This window comes from Diospyros lotus, chromosome 3 (genome assembly GCF_014633365.1).
Source record: "Diospyros lotus cultivar Yz01 chromosome 3, ASM1463336v1, whole genome shotgun sequence".
Classification (NCBI taxonomy): domain Eukaryota; kingdom Viridiplantae; phylum Streptophyta; class Magnoliopsida; order Ericales; family Ebenaceae; genus Diospyros; species Diospyros lotus.
Window position 1 is genome coordinate 31,074,453 of NC_068340.1, and position 15,148 is coordinate 31,089,600.

Genomic DNA, 15,148 nt, shown 5'->3' on the forward strand with positions numbered 1-15,148 from the left:
TCAGGTCGGTGAAGTCGATGCATGTCCTCCACTTCCCGTTTTTCTTTTTTACTAGGACCGGGTTGGCCACCCAGACCGGATAGTGGGCTTCCTTGATGAAATTATTCGCCAAGAGTTTGTCCACTTCTTCTTTAAGAGCGGTATAACGCTCCGGAGTCATTGGCCTCCTCTTCTGGCGCACTGGCCTGTAGCCTGGATCTACGTTGAGCCTGTGTGACATGACTTCTAGGGCGATTCCCACCATATCTTCGTGGTTCCATGCGAATACATCAAGGTTAGCTTTAAGGAAATCTGTAAGTTGGGATTTTACCTCGGGGGCTAGACTCTTGCCTAGCTTGAGCTGCCTTTCCTCATCTGCCTCGCCGACTGAGATATCTTCGAGCTCTTCCATGGGACCGGTGGGCTTTTCGCAGTCGACCTCGCGTGGATCCAGGTCCTCCCATCGGCCGGTTGATCGCGGGCCGACTTTTGCGATGATATTTACTTTCTTTCCCTTTGCTCCCATTTTCAAGGCGTCCTCATAGCAACGTCTTGCGAGGTGCTGCTCGCCTCGTACACACCCTACACCGTCGGGGGTCAGGAATTTCACCGTAAGCGACCTGGTTGAGGTGACTAGATCCAGGTCGTTCATCGCCGGCCTTCCAAGTACGACGTTGTATGCTGAGGGGCAGTCAATTATTAGGAATTCTGCCAAAGTAGTGGCCTGGCGGTTCGCATCCCCGATGGTGAGGGGAAGGCTGATCCGACCGACGGGAATCACTGCGTCTCCCGTGAACCCATAGAGTGGCTCTGGGGACGAACTCAACTGTTCCGGTCCCAAACCCATCTGATCGAAGCATGCTCTGTACATTACATTTACCGAGCTGCCCGTGTCCACCATTATCCTTCGCACTTCGGAGTTGCCGACCTGGGCTCGTATAACGAGTGCGTCGTTGTGTGGCCAATGGACGTCTCTGGCGTCTTCTTCCGAGAAAAACATCTTCTCTGGGATTGGGTTACCCCTAGGCTGCTTCGAGGGAACCGGCTGTTCGCCCGATCTCGCTAGCAAGACATGGTTGGCCTCTCGTATGTATTTGTCGCGGGATTTGTGGGAGGATCCAGCGAGGTGGGGCCCGCCATGGATCGTGTAGATGGTTCGTACAGCCGGTGATTGGTCATCATCGGTGGGAGGCTGCTGCTGTACCGGCGGCTGGCTTGGTTGATTAGTCGGCCGCACCACGTAATCTTTCAAGCGACCTCTTCTTATCAGATCTTCGATGGCGTCCCTTAGGGCCCAGCATTCCGAGGTGTTGTGACCCGCCTCGTTGTGGTACGCGCAAAATTTTTCTTTGTTTCGGAATTTGTTTGGGGTTCTTAACGGGTTGGGCTTCCCGAATTCCTCTTTGTTCCTTTCGATGGCGAAGATCCTTTCTTGGGGGTCTGACAGGGCACAGTAGCTATCAAAGCGTTGTGATCTATGAGGTCGCTCATCTCCCTCTGCCTTCCGAGCTCGCTTGAACACTTCATTGCTCGAGCGCTCCCCCCGAGCTTCTCTTCCGGCGTCTCCGTTGTGCCTTCTCTTATTCTGGCTGGAGCCCCCAGCTTCTTCTCTCGACCCGACGGGCTTCTTCGTCCCGAAGGCGTCTTCCCATCGGATTTCCTTGGAAGCTCGTTCATAGAATTCCCCCAGGTCTTTGACCGGGGTTCGGTAGATGCTCTCGTAGAGCTTTCCGTCTTTTCAGAGGCCGACGGAGATCGCCGTTAGGATACTTTCATCCGAGGGATCCTCGACGTTGCTCACCTCGCGCCTGAACTTGGCGATGTAATCCCTTAATGGCTCGCTTGCTTTCTGGAATACGGTGGCGAGGTGGCAAGGTGGCGCGAGCTGCCTCCTTAGAGCCCTGTATTGGTTAAGGAACCTCTGTTGGCACTCTTCCCAGCTGTTGATGCTACGAGGCGGAAGGCTCCTGAACCAAGCTCGGGGGATGTCTCCTAAGATTGCTTGGAAGGCGCGACATTTAGCCAGCGAGCTGGTTGTCTGTAGATCCATTTGCACGTTGTACGCATCCAGGTAATCATAGGGGTCGCTGTCCCCATTATATTGTGGCATGCTCGGGACCTTAAACCTCCGGGGCAGGGGTTCGAGCTCAATTTCTCTGGCGAACAGCGTCCTATCCCCACGGCCATTATTCTAGCTGTGGACTCCTTGTCGTTCTTCCAGCTGTCGCACCCTTTGATACAGCTCTTCCACAGTTGAGTCCGGTCCTACTGATTGCTGGGCTTGCGATCGCCTGCTTCTTTCTCGGACTGGGGAGCGGTGAATTGGGGACGGATAGTTATCCCCGATATCTTCTTCCGCGGGTGGGTGTCTCTCCTCCCGCGGTTGGCGGACCCTCGAGGCGACGCCGGTGGGTCGTGGACAGCCCGTGCTTGAGCTTGGGCCAGAATTCTGACCGCGTCAGCGAGTTGCATTATCGTATTCTCCAATGCTTCCTGGCGCTGCTGCCAGTCCCGGATCGTCCCTGTCCCAGTGATTTGGATAGTAGGCTGGACAGGGACCCGTGGTGGTATGCCGGGAGCGTCTCCGGCGGGCGGCGGCAAAGGAGTATCGGCTGTCGGGGCAATGGGTCCTCCATTTGGTGGTAAGTCTCGTGGTCGGTCGTGGTGATTTTCAGGTGGGTCGATCGCCGCCTCGGAACTTCTAGTATTCCTTCCTCTAGCCATGGCTATTGATCAGAGCGGCCCCTTCCTCTAGCGCCAAAATGTCGACGTTTGATTTCGGCCGACCGTGATTCGTTTTGGGCCGCGGTGAGTCAATCCAAAAATACCGAGAAGGAAGGAAGAAAACCCCTCCCCCCCCCCCCAAAGTTCCAAGCGTGTACACCAGAATCTTTTACGTGGTTCGGCCAGAACGATGCCTAGTCCACGGCCGCCATCTGATTATTCTCCCAGAGTGGCGGTATCTGATTATATTTTTCTTGTCCTCCTTGCCCCTCATGGTCTCTTTGATTTCCATTTATCTTGAGGGGCTTTTACAATCTAGATAATATATAAAAATACAGTGTTTGTATAATGGGGGACAAACAGTTCTTACCGCCTTCGCAAGACCGGGAGTGGGATCCTCATTACGAGGGGCATGGACTGTTACAGATAAAGTGATCGGACCCTACCTTTGACTTCTCAGCAGCTTTGTCGCTCATGCGAGCTGGAGGTTTTAGGCGAGCGACCTGGATGGTCCAGCGATCTGGAGGATATTTCAGGAGCTCGTTAGTCGATTGCTCCGAGCTCGTTGGGGGATTACCGGGAGCTCGCCATATGCTCGCTTTACGAGTTCCGGATCTTTGGTGGAGGCTGGACCTTCCTTGACGAGGTCGTCCGGGCCTTCTTGGTCTTGGGTGATTGGGCCGGTCTATCGGACCGAGTCTGCCCCATGCGGGGTGATACAGGAAATACATATAACAATACCAAACATGGAAATATAGATTTCTAACCTAATATTTTCAGGAATTTTAAAATTTTTCTATACCAAACACCCCCTAAGCATTTTCACAATGCGAGTTTGAAGTGGCAGATGTGTGGGTCTCACTTCTCAAGATTCCACGTCCTATCTCTCAAGTTGGCCGTGTCATGTGTTGTATATTTATTTTTATAAAAAATAATTTTGTAAAGATTAACTCAATATTAGTACTAAGCCTCAAAACTCCCCGTTAGAATAGCATTTTATAAAGAAAAAGTATGGTAAAAATCAAAAATCAATATACAAGTGTGTGTGTGTGTATGCTTAATTGTAGTCAACTCCAACTGGAAACTCTCACTAGTGGAGTCCCCAGAAAACACAAGAGCACTTGATTTTCACTCTGGCCTTCACTTCTTATCCAATATGGACTATTGCCTTCTCTCACAAGTTGTTTGGCTTCCAAGATAACATCATTGCTCACCCTCCATGGATCCAATGCCATCTCTGGGAGAAACCCACCTGGGCAAGCTCTCTCCTCCAACTTCTCAAAGCAAGCAAGAGAAGAAACAAAGGGGGCCATAAACAGGCACTCCATGGCTGTCCTTGCTTCTTCAAGGAAAGGCATTTGCCACTCCATTGATTCAAGCAAGGCTGTGACATGGCTCAGCTGCTGCTCAAAGGTTGAGCCAAAGTCGCAGCAATCACTCACTGCTTCCTCCATGCCATGTCCATGCCCGAACGTTAGAATGCCCCCGTTAATTGTACTATTAGGAATTCTCTTACTCGCGTTGATTGATTGTTCGGCCACCTTCAGAAACTCTGTGACAAGCCTAGCACTTCTTACTCTCCCCATATGCGGAAGCCCCACCATGCAATTGAAGGCAAACCAATCCTTTCTTCCTGGCATCTTCATTTTCTTCATCTCGGATGCCAGCCCGTCCATGTCCATCTCCTCAACCTTTAATTCTAAACCGGACAAATGTGCATGTTCACAGAGCCTTTTTTGTGTCTTCTCAAAGTTCTGCAGGGGAGGCACAGAAGCGCAGTTGTCGCATTTAATTGATACTAGTCGCATGGTTCCCGGGCTTTGCTTTCCTAGTGCCTCAATCAAGGGAGCCCATTGCACTCCTTCACCCATGTCAAAGTCCAGAATATGAATAGTCTCTGCATCCCCAGGCAAAGCTTCAAGTATCAATGAATTGGCAATGAAGTGAGCAAATCTTCCATAAGGGAATATTTGGTAGAAGGCCCTGAATCCCACCTCATAATTCTTGATTGCTTCTTTGGTTAAGCTACTCAAGTGTTTGTCCAGTGATTGGATCAAGTAAAAAACTAACCGTTGGATGGCTGCACCATTCAGATTTGCCTTCTTCTCTAATCGCTTCAATATTACCCTTTCAAGCTCTTTGTTTTCATTCTCCATCGCCTCCCCCAAAGCCTTGAGCAAATGGAGAATGCTCAGTCCCTTGTCGAGTTCCATATCTTCCTTGGGAAAAATCAAACTCTTTTGGGCTAATTGTGATGAAGAATGACTTGAAGAAATACCAGATTCCTCCATAGAAACAAGACCCTGTTCACTTGGGGATGGGGACAATATATCCTCAGCAGTAGAGAGGAACCAAGAAGAAAACTCACGGTTTCCTCTCTCTCTATCCATGTCAAGCCCTTGAGAACCAACTTCATCGGTGTGGTTCAAGTGCAGCGATGAAGATTGGTGAACCTCAGGCTGCAACATGGTATTGGAAGGGTCTGGCTCTTATGGTTCCTAGAATAAGGAGCTCTAGTATAGCAGTATAAATGGATAACATAAATAGATACCAGCATCGTTCTTCCATATGCTTTCTCCAAACGCGTCCAGCGCATCATAAGCAACTTTCTAAGAAGGAGAACGTGCAGTGTATATATTCCCTTGCTTTGTTTAGACGATGCGAGAGAATGGTACTGACAAATAACTAGAGACAAACATGTAAAATGTTTTGTGTGGTTAATCCAACCCATCAAAATCTTATTCATCTCCATCAAGATCTCAACGACCCCACTATTGATATGTTTTAGAACTCTAGGTTCTTCTCAAAGTCCCTTTGCAGAAAAAGGTAGGAAACCTAAGAATGAAGGACCTTCCTAATTGTTCAAAAATATCTGAAGGACAATTTACTTAGAAAGGACAATTTACTGGTTTGATTAGGATGAGGGGGGTTAACTCGAGGGTCTGTTGCAGATACCAGAAGCAATTATAAATTTATAAAACGTATCAATGAAGAGGAATCAGCTGCAACAGAAGATATTATAAAACTTAAAATCATTTGATTTTTGGCAGCAAGTACCCAACATCTTCCTCCGTAGTGTAGGTCATGGCTGCATTCCAATAGCTTTTAGCTGCTTTGATAATATTCGGATTTGTCTTATTATGTTGGCTGAATTAGCCGCCCATGGGGATTAACAAGAGGTAGATACGAGTTAAGTTAGAATTAGAATTGAGAAATAATCTTATTAATGTTGTAAATCAAGTGGTATTTCAAATGATCTATATAGAGTCTTTGTCTCACATTGGTTGGATAGAAAGTTTTACTCATCTTTTTATGTACATTGAGTTTATTTGGGCTTATGAAAGCTGTGAAAGAGTGAGTGCACATTACAATCTTCTGTTTAAATTATTTTTCTTTTTCTGGGCTTACCCATGAATGCTCTAAATTGGTCTTCAATTGTTGAGATAAAATAGGTCTCTACTGAGCAGTTCTTTTCTTCTTATCCTTTATTCTTTTTCTTTCTTTCCTCTTTTTTTTTCTTATCCATTTAAACCAGTCTCCAGCTGTCGATTTTTCCACCCAACGTTCACATTTTTTCCCTATATAAGTAACCTCTTGCTGCACTTGTGAGTTACGAAACTGATTGCCCTTTCTATTCATTCATCCTCTTGTTGCTATAGTTACTTTGCTGGTTCATACACTATTTTCTTGCTCTCTTTTTGTCCCCAAAACCCGTAAGTGCACACGAGTTTTAAAGAGTTTGTTGTATCTTAGGAGATAACCACTGAAGCCTTTGCACCGTTTATTTTGAGGGGGTGGAAATCCTGGTGACGTTTACTATCACGCCTTAACCTTCTTGTATTTATTATCCACTCTTCCCCGACTTTTTTTCAACAATTAATCTCCTTACTGTGTAAGAAGTATTGATTAATCGATCTTTATTCTTCTGTTCTTCAGCTGTCAAGCCAGAAGAATTCTCTCCACCAATAGGTGGGTGATGTTAAGCACGGCCAGCATTCAGTAATTTTTTTCTAGCTTTGGAAGAAAAATCTCACCTCTAAACAGCAGCCAAAGACCTTGTATGAGTCTACGACTACGAGCATTGGTTCTGTTGCCCCCTAAGTCCTAAGCTTGTGCCAAAAACTGAGCCCAATTAGGCAATTGATTGAGCTAGTGATTGGATTATGGCCAATGGATGGCATATAGTGTAGAGGCCCAAACCCATTACCCATGTCAAACCGGCCCACCCTCGATCTGAATCAACAAGGAGGATTTTGAAAATTGAAACCCCACGTCTCAGTACGGAGATGGAACTTAAAAGGGAGCATTTATATAAGTAAATTAAATTTATATATGTCCTATTATTATATACAAGTAAATTTATCATTTAGTGATATTTTTTGAGAAATTGTGTTAATAAAATTTGAATTTATAATATTCGATTATAGTAAATTTATAAAAATCCTACTAAAAAAGTAAAATATTATACTAAAACTATTAAATGTGGGTAATGAATTTTTATTTAAAAATTTGTATTTTTTTAACATACACGTAGTAGATAGCACAAATCACATTTGTAGTACTAATTATTTAAAATTGGGATGCAGAGATTAGCTCTGGCACCAACTGTTCTCTTTTTGTTTGCTTCCTCCATCTATTTAATACATGAATGGAATGGAATGGAATGGAATGGAGGTGGTGCTTCCAATCCCCAGTTATGTTATGTGATTGTAATTCATTATCTTCTAAAATCTTATTATTATATATTGCTGAATGAAAATAGATAAAAAATAACTTTACAAAATTTGTTCTTATCAAGGTACGTTACCCTTAATAATTTTATAAAATTTCTAATTTGTATTTAACAAGATACTATTTTTTCATTAAAAGGATGTTCCAATTTCTTTTTCATTTTTGTAACTCTTTCAAACAAATAGAAAGCGCTTTTTAAGCTAATAATATATTTTAGACATAAAAATTATTTTACCTTCCAAGTCGAAGGTGATTACCTGAAAATAAAAATTATATTAAGACACATTTGTCACTTCTTATGCAAGTGAAATGTTATGTTATCTACGTTAAATAATATAACGTTTATTAACATAAACAATTTTAGAGAGGTGCGTGAGCTCTGATGTGGGCCCCATCCCCGCATCCCCACATGCATGCGTTGGATAACATGACATGGCAACACCTCTGCAATTTTCATTGTTTCTAAGTTAAAAAAAAATAAAAATAAAAAAAAGTAGCCAAAAGGCATTCTATTGGCAGGATTGGCATTTTTCAATTCGAAAATCAGGTGGATTTGGATCCTGGCTTCCCTCCCAAACGCCAAACCCAGCAATAATATCATGAACTCTTACGTTTCAAATATTGTTCTAAGTTACCAACCATTGCAATTGACGGACGTTTAACAAGTAAATAGAATTAGCTTTTGCACCATGTATTTTACCAAATTTCTTCTATAAATGAGAATCTCTCAAAGGGGACCTTAGAAATGAAGGGCAACGGTTGATAAGTTTATTTGAATTGAAGCATCCAGTCAGTTTGTAAGTTACTGGATGGATATGTTGGATGAATTTATTCAGTATATATCTAAAATAAAATCAGCACTGGCTCTGATTCTTATATTTGAAAAAATAAAAACAAATCACACAGACACAGTAGAAATGAAGGGAAATGTGGTGGGGATTGAAACGTCAGAAAGATCCAGCCAGAAGTCAAGGTTAATTAGATTTAAGGAGATCAAAAGCAATGAATTTGCAGACGAGAGACTGACAGTGACGACGCCACTACCTTAAAAGCTTTTTAGGGCAGGCGATGGGCCTCCATGGTCCATTCCCACGTGTTAACAACTCCTTTACAAATACAACAAAAATATTTAACCCCAAAAACAAAAAAGCACGGTTTTTGGAGTGGGCAGTACTCCACTGGGTGCAGATCTACCTAGCTTACCCTGTCTGCCAATCCTAACAAAATTACAGCCACCAATACTACAAAATTCACAAAAAGAAAACCCCAAAAATTTATCCTACTTTCCTTCGGGACCCTTTTTTTGTGTTTTTTTTTTTCCTTTGCTTTTTAATCTAATGATCGTGCGGCTCAGAGCGGATCACAGGAACAAGAAGGGCACCTGATCAGACCGTTCTCGTTGCACGCCGCGCACGTCCGGAACCCACCCTTTTCCGAGAAAAGTTTCCGGCTCCCGCTGCACTCGTCGCATAGGATAAATCGGTAGCCGCCGCAGACCTCGCAGACGCCGACCTCCGCCGGATGGAGGCCCTCGACGAGCTTCTTCAGCTCGCCGGCCTCGTGGAGCTGCCAGATCTCGTCCGCGCCGCCTATGTACTTCCCGCCGACGAAAACCCTAGGCAATCTCAGTTTCCCCTTGTCGCGGCCCATGATCCTCTGCAGCTCGTCCATGAACCTGGCGTCCATCGACACATCCCGCTCGTCGACCGAAACCCTAAACCCGCGGAGAATCGATCGGACGGCGTTGCAGTCCTGGAACGTGGATCGGACCACGCGGAGGCTCGTGAAGTAGACGACCACGCGGTTCTCAGATCCCGGGAGGTAAATCTCCGGCTCGGGCTCGGGCTCGGGCTCCGGCTGTGGCAGCGCGGGCTCTGAATGAGGTAATTGGGCAGACCACGCTCGGAGAATGGATTTGGCGATCCGTACTCGGTGGAAAATCGATGGCCTGGATTTGATTTGAGAGCCGCCGTTGCTGCTGCTGTTGTTGAAATCTTCCGATAGAAGATTCTGGATGTCTTTGAAGGAGGAGCAGGAGAAGCATGCGGGATGGGAGCGGATCCGAGCCGTCGATTTAGCCCTCGGCAGCCACATTGAGAGACGGAGATCCGACGGGGCGGAGACGCAGAATGGAGAAACCCGAGAGAGAGAGAGAAGGCGGTGGCGTTGGAAATGAAAGGCTGAGATTTAGCTTTGCTTGAAATTTTCAAAGGAAAGGAGAAGAATGGAAAAGAGTGATGAGAGAGAGAGAGAGAGGTTGTTGGTTAAGTTGGTTGAGAGAGAGAGAGAGAGAGAGAGAGAGAGGATGGCTTTATCCGATCCGATGATTGCTTCTGAATGTGATGAGAGGGGTGAAAAATCACAAGAAGAAGAAGAAGAAGAAGAAGAAGATGAGAGGTCCTAATTACTTATTTCTTAATTTTTTTCGCTTTCTTCATCTAATCATCTTCTTCATTCTATTATTATTATTATTATTATTATTATTATTATGTTCGTGAAAATGATGATACTAGACTAGACAGAGACGCCTCCTCATTACCTTATTTATCCTTCATATATCTATTAAATTTCTTTACATTTTTATTATTTATTTAATACTATTCTTCCTTTATTTTTATCAAAGATTTTTTTTTATATTATTTTTCTGCTAACCATTAATTCAAAAAAAATCAATTTTTAAAATTAGAAGCACAAATATTGTGTTCAAAAATTTAATATTTACTAAAAAAAATTTAATCAAAAATTTAATTCTTTAGAGATCATTTTACTTGTACGATTTCAAGATAAATTGTTGTTTAATTTCTTTTGTGATTCAAATATAAATTAAATTACACGTAAAGTTGTGAATTAATTGATCTTTGCACTTCTTAAGAAATAAATTCAGATTTTATTTGAGTTTAGAAACTAATTAGATATACAGGTTATATTTTCTCACTTTTTTCTCTAATTTTTTTCCTGTAAATTATTAATTGACATTGCTTTCTTCTTCTACTTAGGATAAGCTTGATATTTTTATTTTTAATTAATTTATAATAATAGAATTGTATATAATTATTTCAAATTAATTGAGACACTTGTCATCATTTTCTTTTCTCAATATGTAAATTTAGTCCTTTTAGCCAAAAAATAATGTTGAAAATGATTCTTAATAAAAATTAAATTATAAAGAGATTAAGTGTGTCAAATTATAATTTTTTTTAAAAAAAATAAATGATTCTTTTACTAATTAATAATTAATCAATGGATATGAGAATAAGAAAAATAAATAAAAGTTGTTAATAATTAATAAAGTGAGGTTACTTTTCTTAAGTATCTTTGCATCAAGTCAAATTGATCTCCCCTTTTTCTAATTTTAATTGTTTTTTTAATAAATCATTTTTTGCCACCTCTTAATTGTGGGATAATCTCAAATTTAGGCAAAGAAAAAGAATTTTTATTTTAAAGATAAATTTGAGATATATAATCCTTTTGTCTAACTGCTAAATTATTCTATACTTTTTGAAAATTTCTATTAAAAGCTATCTTATATATAAATTATGTATTTTTATTTATTTATGTAAAAAAAATAAAACAAAAAAGCAAATCCTAACATTTGATGCAAATTATCCACTTGCAATAATTAATTAATTACCTCTGTCAATCCATAACCAATCATCACGTTCCGTTCAATTATTTACAATTATTAGTATTTTTCATAAGCATAATTACATTTTAATTTCAATTACTTTATCATCCATCATTAATATAATCACTAAAGCATTAATTAAATACAATTACAACTAAAGTACCATTAAGCCAAAACTTCATAAACATTAATTATTTATAAGCAAAAATAAAAAAATCCGAAATATTATTTATATATATTAATATTAATATTAATGTTTGTATAACCATTTACTCCTACTTCCTATCCTTCAGTTTCATATAAAAACTTGGCTCTAATAAAGGTTTTATCATTGCAACCCCTTCCCAGTTCTAATCTTAAGCTCAGTATTCTTAAAAGAGAGCTTCAAATTAAAGAGCTATGATTCATTTTTAACACTACAATTTTTTTTTTTTTTATTCACAGTATTCGAACTTTGTCGGACTAATCTTCAAAGATGGATGACCTTCCTCTTTAATGCACTCCCCAAATAAATTTAAACGTGGACACAATTTATATACATTCAAGATTGAATATTCAACACAGTTCATACATAATTTATCTTCCAGCAATAAATTTGTCTTTTAAATTATTACACTGATTCGAATCTCGATACTCTATGTAAAACTCCAAATTACCACTATATCATACCCATGAGAGGAACACCACGTAAGTTTGATCATTGGAGGGTTGGCCTACCACCAAGTAGTTGTGCTAGTAGGATTGTCGTTATGGATGTACAAATTTTGATTCAGATTGAAAACATTGGTTTTAGTCTAAAATCGAACATCTTGGTCCAATTTTTGGTCTAGAAGATGACAATTTTCGATTCTCAATCTAGTCCTGATTTAGACAAAAAAAAATTGAGTGCATATATATATATATATGTGTGTATTTAAAGTTAAATTATTTTGTAGAACTAAAAATTAAATGTTACATTATTATTAATTTTATTCAAATCCATGTATATATATTTGTTTAAATACATATTAAATTGAGATAAAATTAATTTGCTGGGCCAAACTAGACCATGTCCGTCTAATATAAATCTATTCAGTTTTCAATCTTCAAATTAGAAGTTTTTTTATTAGACCCAAACCAATTACACACTCTTAATTATCGTTCTAAGTTCAAGTCTATTAAACTTTTTTAAATGTACTATATCCCTTAATTCTCCTATATTCCGTAACCATTTTTATTAAATAAAGAGATTAACAATGTTGTCACGCAAACTTAAATAAGATATAGTTGAATCCAAAAATAATATGTTAAATTTATATTTGATAATAAAATTATTATCAAATATATCATACCCAATCTCATAAATAAATAAAATAACAAGCTAAAACAAAATACAAGGACATTTGTTAATAGTCCAACCTTACCTTTGTCGCTCATGAAAAACAAATGCAGCAACTATGACCCTTCATTCTCAAGTCGTGGATAGATTTCAATTAATGCCGATATTAAGACATCTATCCACTTATATGATATGATATGATGTATCTGTATTGTGATGGCCCTAAATGAAGTCCTTTTCCTAAGTGAAGTATAGCAGCATTCAAGTACTGCAATAAACTCCATAATTGTCACACGTGTCTTGTTCATGCGTGGGAAAGAGTCTTATCATTATTGCTGTATCATCAATATCACTAACTTCCAGCATTAAAATAATGACAGTTCTCTAATTTATTTCTTTATAAAAATGATGTAATAATATCTTTTATAATATCACCTTTCCGCAAAATGTTTTAACACTTTTTGGCAAAAGAAAAGAAGAAAAAAATACTTAAAGCCTTCTTTTTGTCTTATTGATGCTAAAGAGTTTGCAACCAAAAGCATGGGACCTAATTAGTAACAGTGATTAACTTACAAAGCAGTGTCTCTCACAAGTCACATTCATTTTATATCCTATTATATTTTATAGAGAATTATTATATTATTCACATAAAATAATATAATAGTTGTCCGACATAGATGACTGTGAGAGGACAAGTGTAAGGCTGGCTGCGATCCTCATCATGTCCCCTACACTCACCTCCCTTGTTAGTCTTACGCGAGCAACATATCAACATTCATATTTTATAACTCAAATGTTTAACTATTTTATAATCTTGTGGTAATATTGTCTATATATATTTTATTTTTTTATTTTATATAATTTCAATTATAAAAAAAATAACTTTTTTATATTCAAATTCATCAATTATAATGGCTTGTACTTGTTGTTGTTATGTTATTTTTGCCATATTTACTTTAAATTATGCCAAAATGGCACATTTGTTCAAGTTTTTAAATTTGACTGTGATAAATTAACAAGTTATAAAGAGATTAACCAATCTCACACAACTCCACATCAAAATTCTGTAAATTTTATTTTAAATTTTAAATTTTTATATTTAGAATGGGAAAAAAATGTGCATTTCAGGCTTAGGAAGCAAATTTTGTGGATTTAAACCAAAATTTACTGAAATTGGAAAAATTTACAAATGAATTTCACAAACTTAAAACAAACAAAATTTGTCAACAAAAATACCCACAACCTTTATTTTCTCATCTCTTTCTCACTTATTATGTTATGGGTATTTTAAGAAGTAAGAATAAATAAAATTTTAATTCTAAATTTGTGTTTGAATTTAATTAAATTTCATATTTCAAATAATGTACAAATTAATTCTAAGTTTCGTTGATTTCAACCATAGCAAAAAAAAAAAAAGGTAAATTGCAAAAGGACACCTTAGAAGTTTTGTAAAATTATAAGAAATCCCTTAACATTTGAAAAATAGCAATAGCCACTCCTACTATTAAGAAACAAATTAAATGACCATTTTACCCTTCATCTATATTCTTTCTCCTTTAATTTAGAAAAAAATAAAAAAATAACAAGCAATCTATTGCTACCGACCACTGAAGGCCATTCGAATAGAGAAATGAAGATAAATCTAAGTTAGATATAAGTTCATCGCAAAGATAGATGATAATGATGAATCCAGACTAATAAACCAAAATCATCTAAACTCAAAAGAAAAAAAAAAAAAAAGAAAGATGATGAGCCCAAACTAGATTTGGGTTCATTATGAATGAACTCAACTGCTTAGGTTCACATGCGATAAACCTTCATCATATAGGGGAAAGAAAGAGTGATACTTGTCTTATCACCATCGATACCAAACCGATGTAACCAAACCATCCTGTCATCCTCATTCCACTGTTTTGATCTTTCTAGATCTTGAACAAGTGTCTAGATCTAAAAAGACAATAACTTCAGTTCAATGCGAATAATTCACAATGAACTCAAACCCGTTGCGCGCGCACAAATAGAGAGTTTTTTCTCTTCATCATGACCTGCTCTTGGCTTTATTCCCATTGTCATTCAAATAGTTTTAAATCTAGAAAGATTCTTTAAATCTAAAATATGATTAAATCATTCTAAATTTGAAACAATTAATTATCCATATCTAAAATCTAGAATGATGTCTTGTCACCGCTGTTACTCTTGCTGGTGTCATCAGCTAAGAGAGAGTATTTTAATTATTTTTAAATATTTAATGAGATTAACTGACTGTATAATAAAAACAACAACATAATATTAAAGCTCAGTAACACTGTTGTTAGAATATTACAATTCACGATTTGAATCGTATGATTCGACTCGATTCATATAGAAATCGAGTTAAATCTATAGGGTGAATCTAAAATCTCTTAGAATCGTACGATTCACGATTTGAATCGTACGATTTGACTTGATTCATATAAAAATTGAGTCGAATTTATAGGATGAATCAAAAATCCCTTAGAATCAGCTATGAATCGGACGAATCAACCGTAAATCATATGAATGGCACGATTCATCCGATTCATCCAATTCGTGTGACTTCATCTGCATGTCATGCACTTTAATCAAATATTTGTTCGATTTGGCTATCTTTGAAAACAAAGAAGATGATAAAAATGATGATACTCTTGAACTTGAAGATGAAGATGATTGATAACTAGTGAAAATTATGGACAATGGATCTTATTAGTAACCTTATAGTTGTAGATTTTTTTATTTTTTTTTCTAGCTTGTTA

General features: G+C 38.6%; 2 protein-coding genes across 2 annotated transcripts; both read right to left on the minus strand.

The window, feature by feature from the left end:
- Positions 1-3,770: 3,770 nt before the first annotated feature.
- Positions 3,771-5,171, minus strand: LOC127796935 (protein NODULATION SIGNALING PATHWAY 2-like). Its single transcript, XM_052329336.1, has one exon. It carries the CDS (start codon positions 5,169-5,171, stop codon positions 3,771-3,773), a length of 1,401 nt encoding a protein of 466 aa, XP_052185296.1.
- A 3,286-nt stretch (positions 5,172-8,457) lies between these two features.
- Positions 8,458-9,846, minus strand: LOC127796407 (uncharacterized protein At5g39865). The gene has a single exon (XM_052328539.1). It carries the CDS (start codon positions 9,526-9,528, stop codon positions 8,785-8,787), a length of 744 nt encoding a protein of 247 aa, XP_052184499.1. The 5' UTR covers positions 9,529-9,846; the 3' UTR covers positions 8,458-8,784.
- Between the last annotated feature and the right edge of the window lie 5,302 nt (positions 9,847-15,148).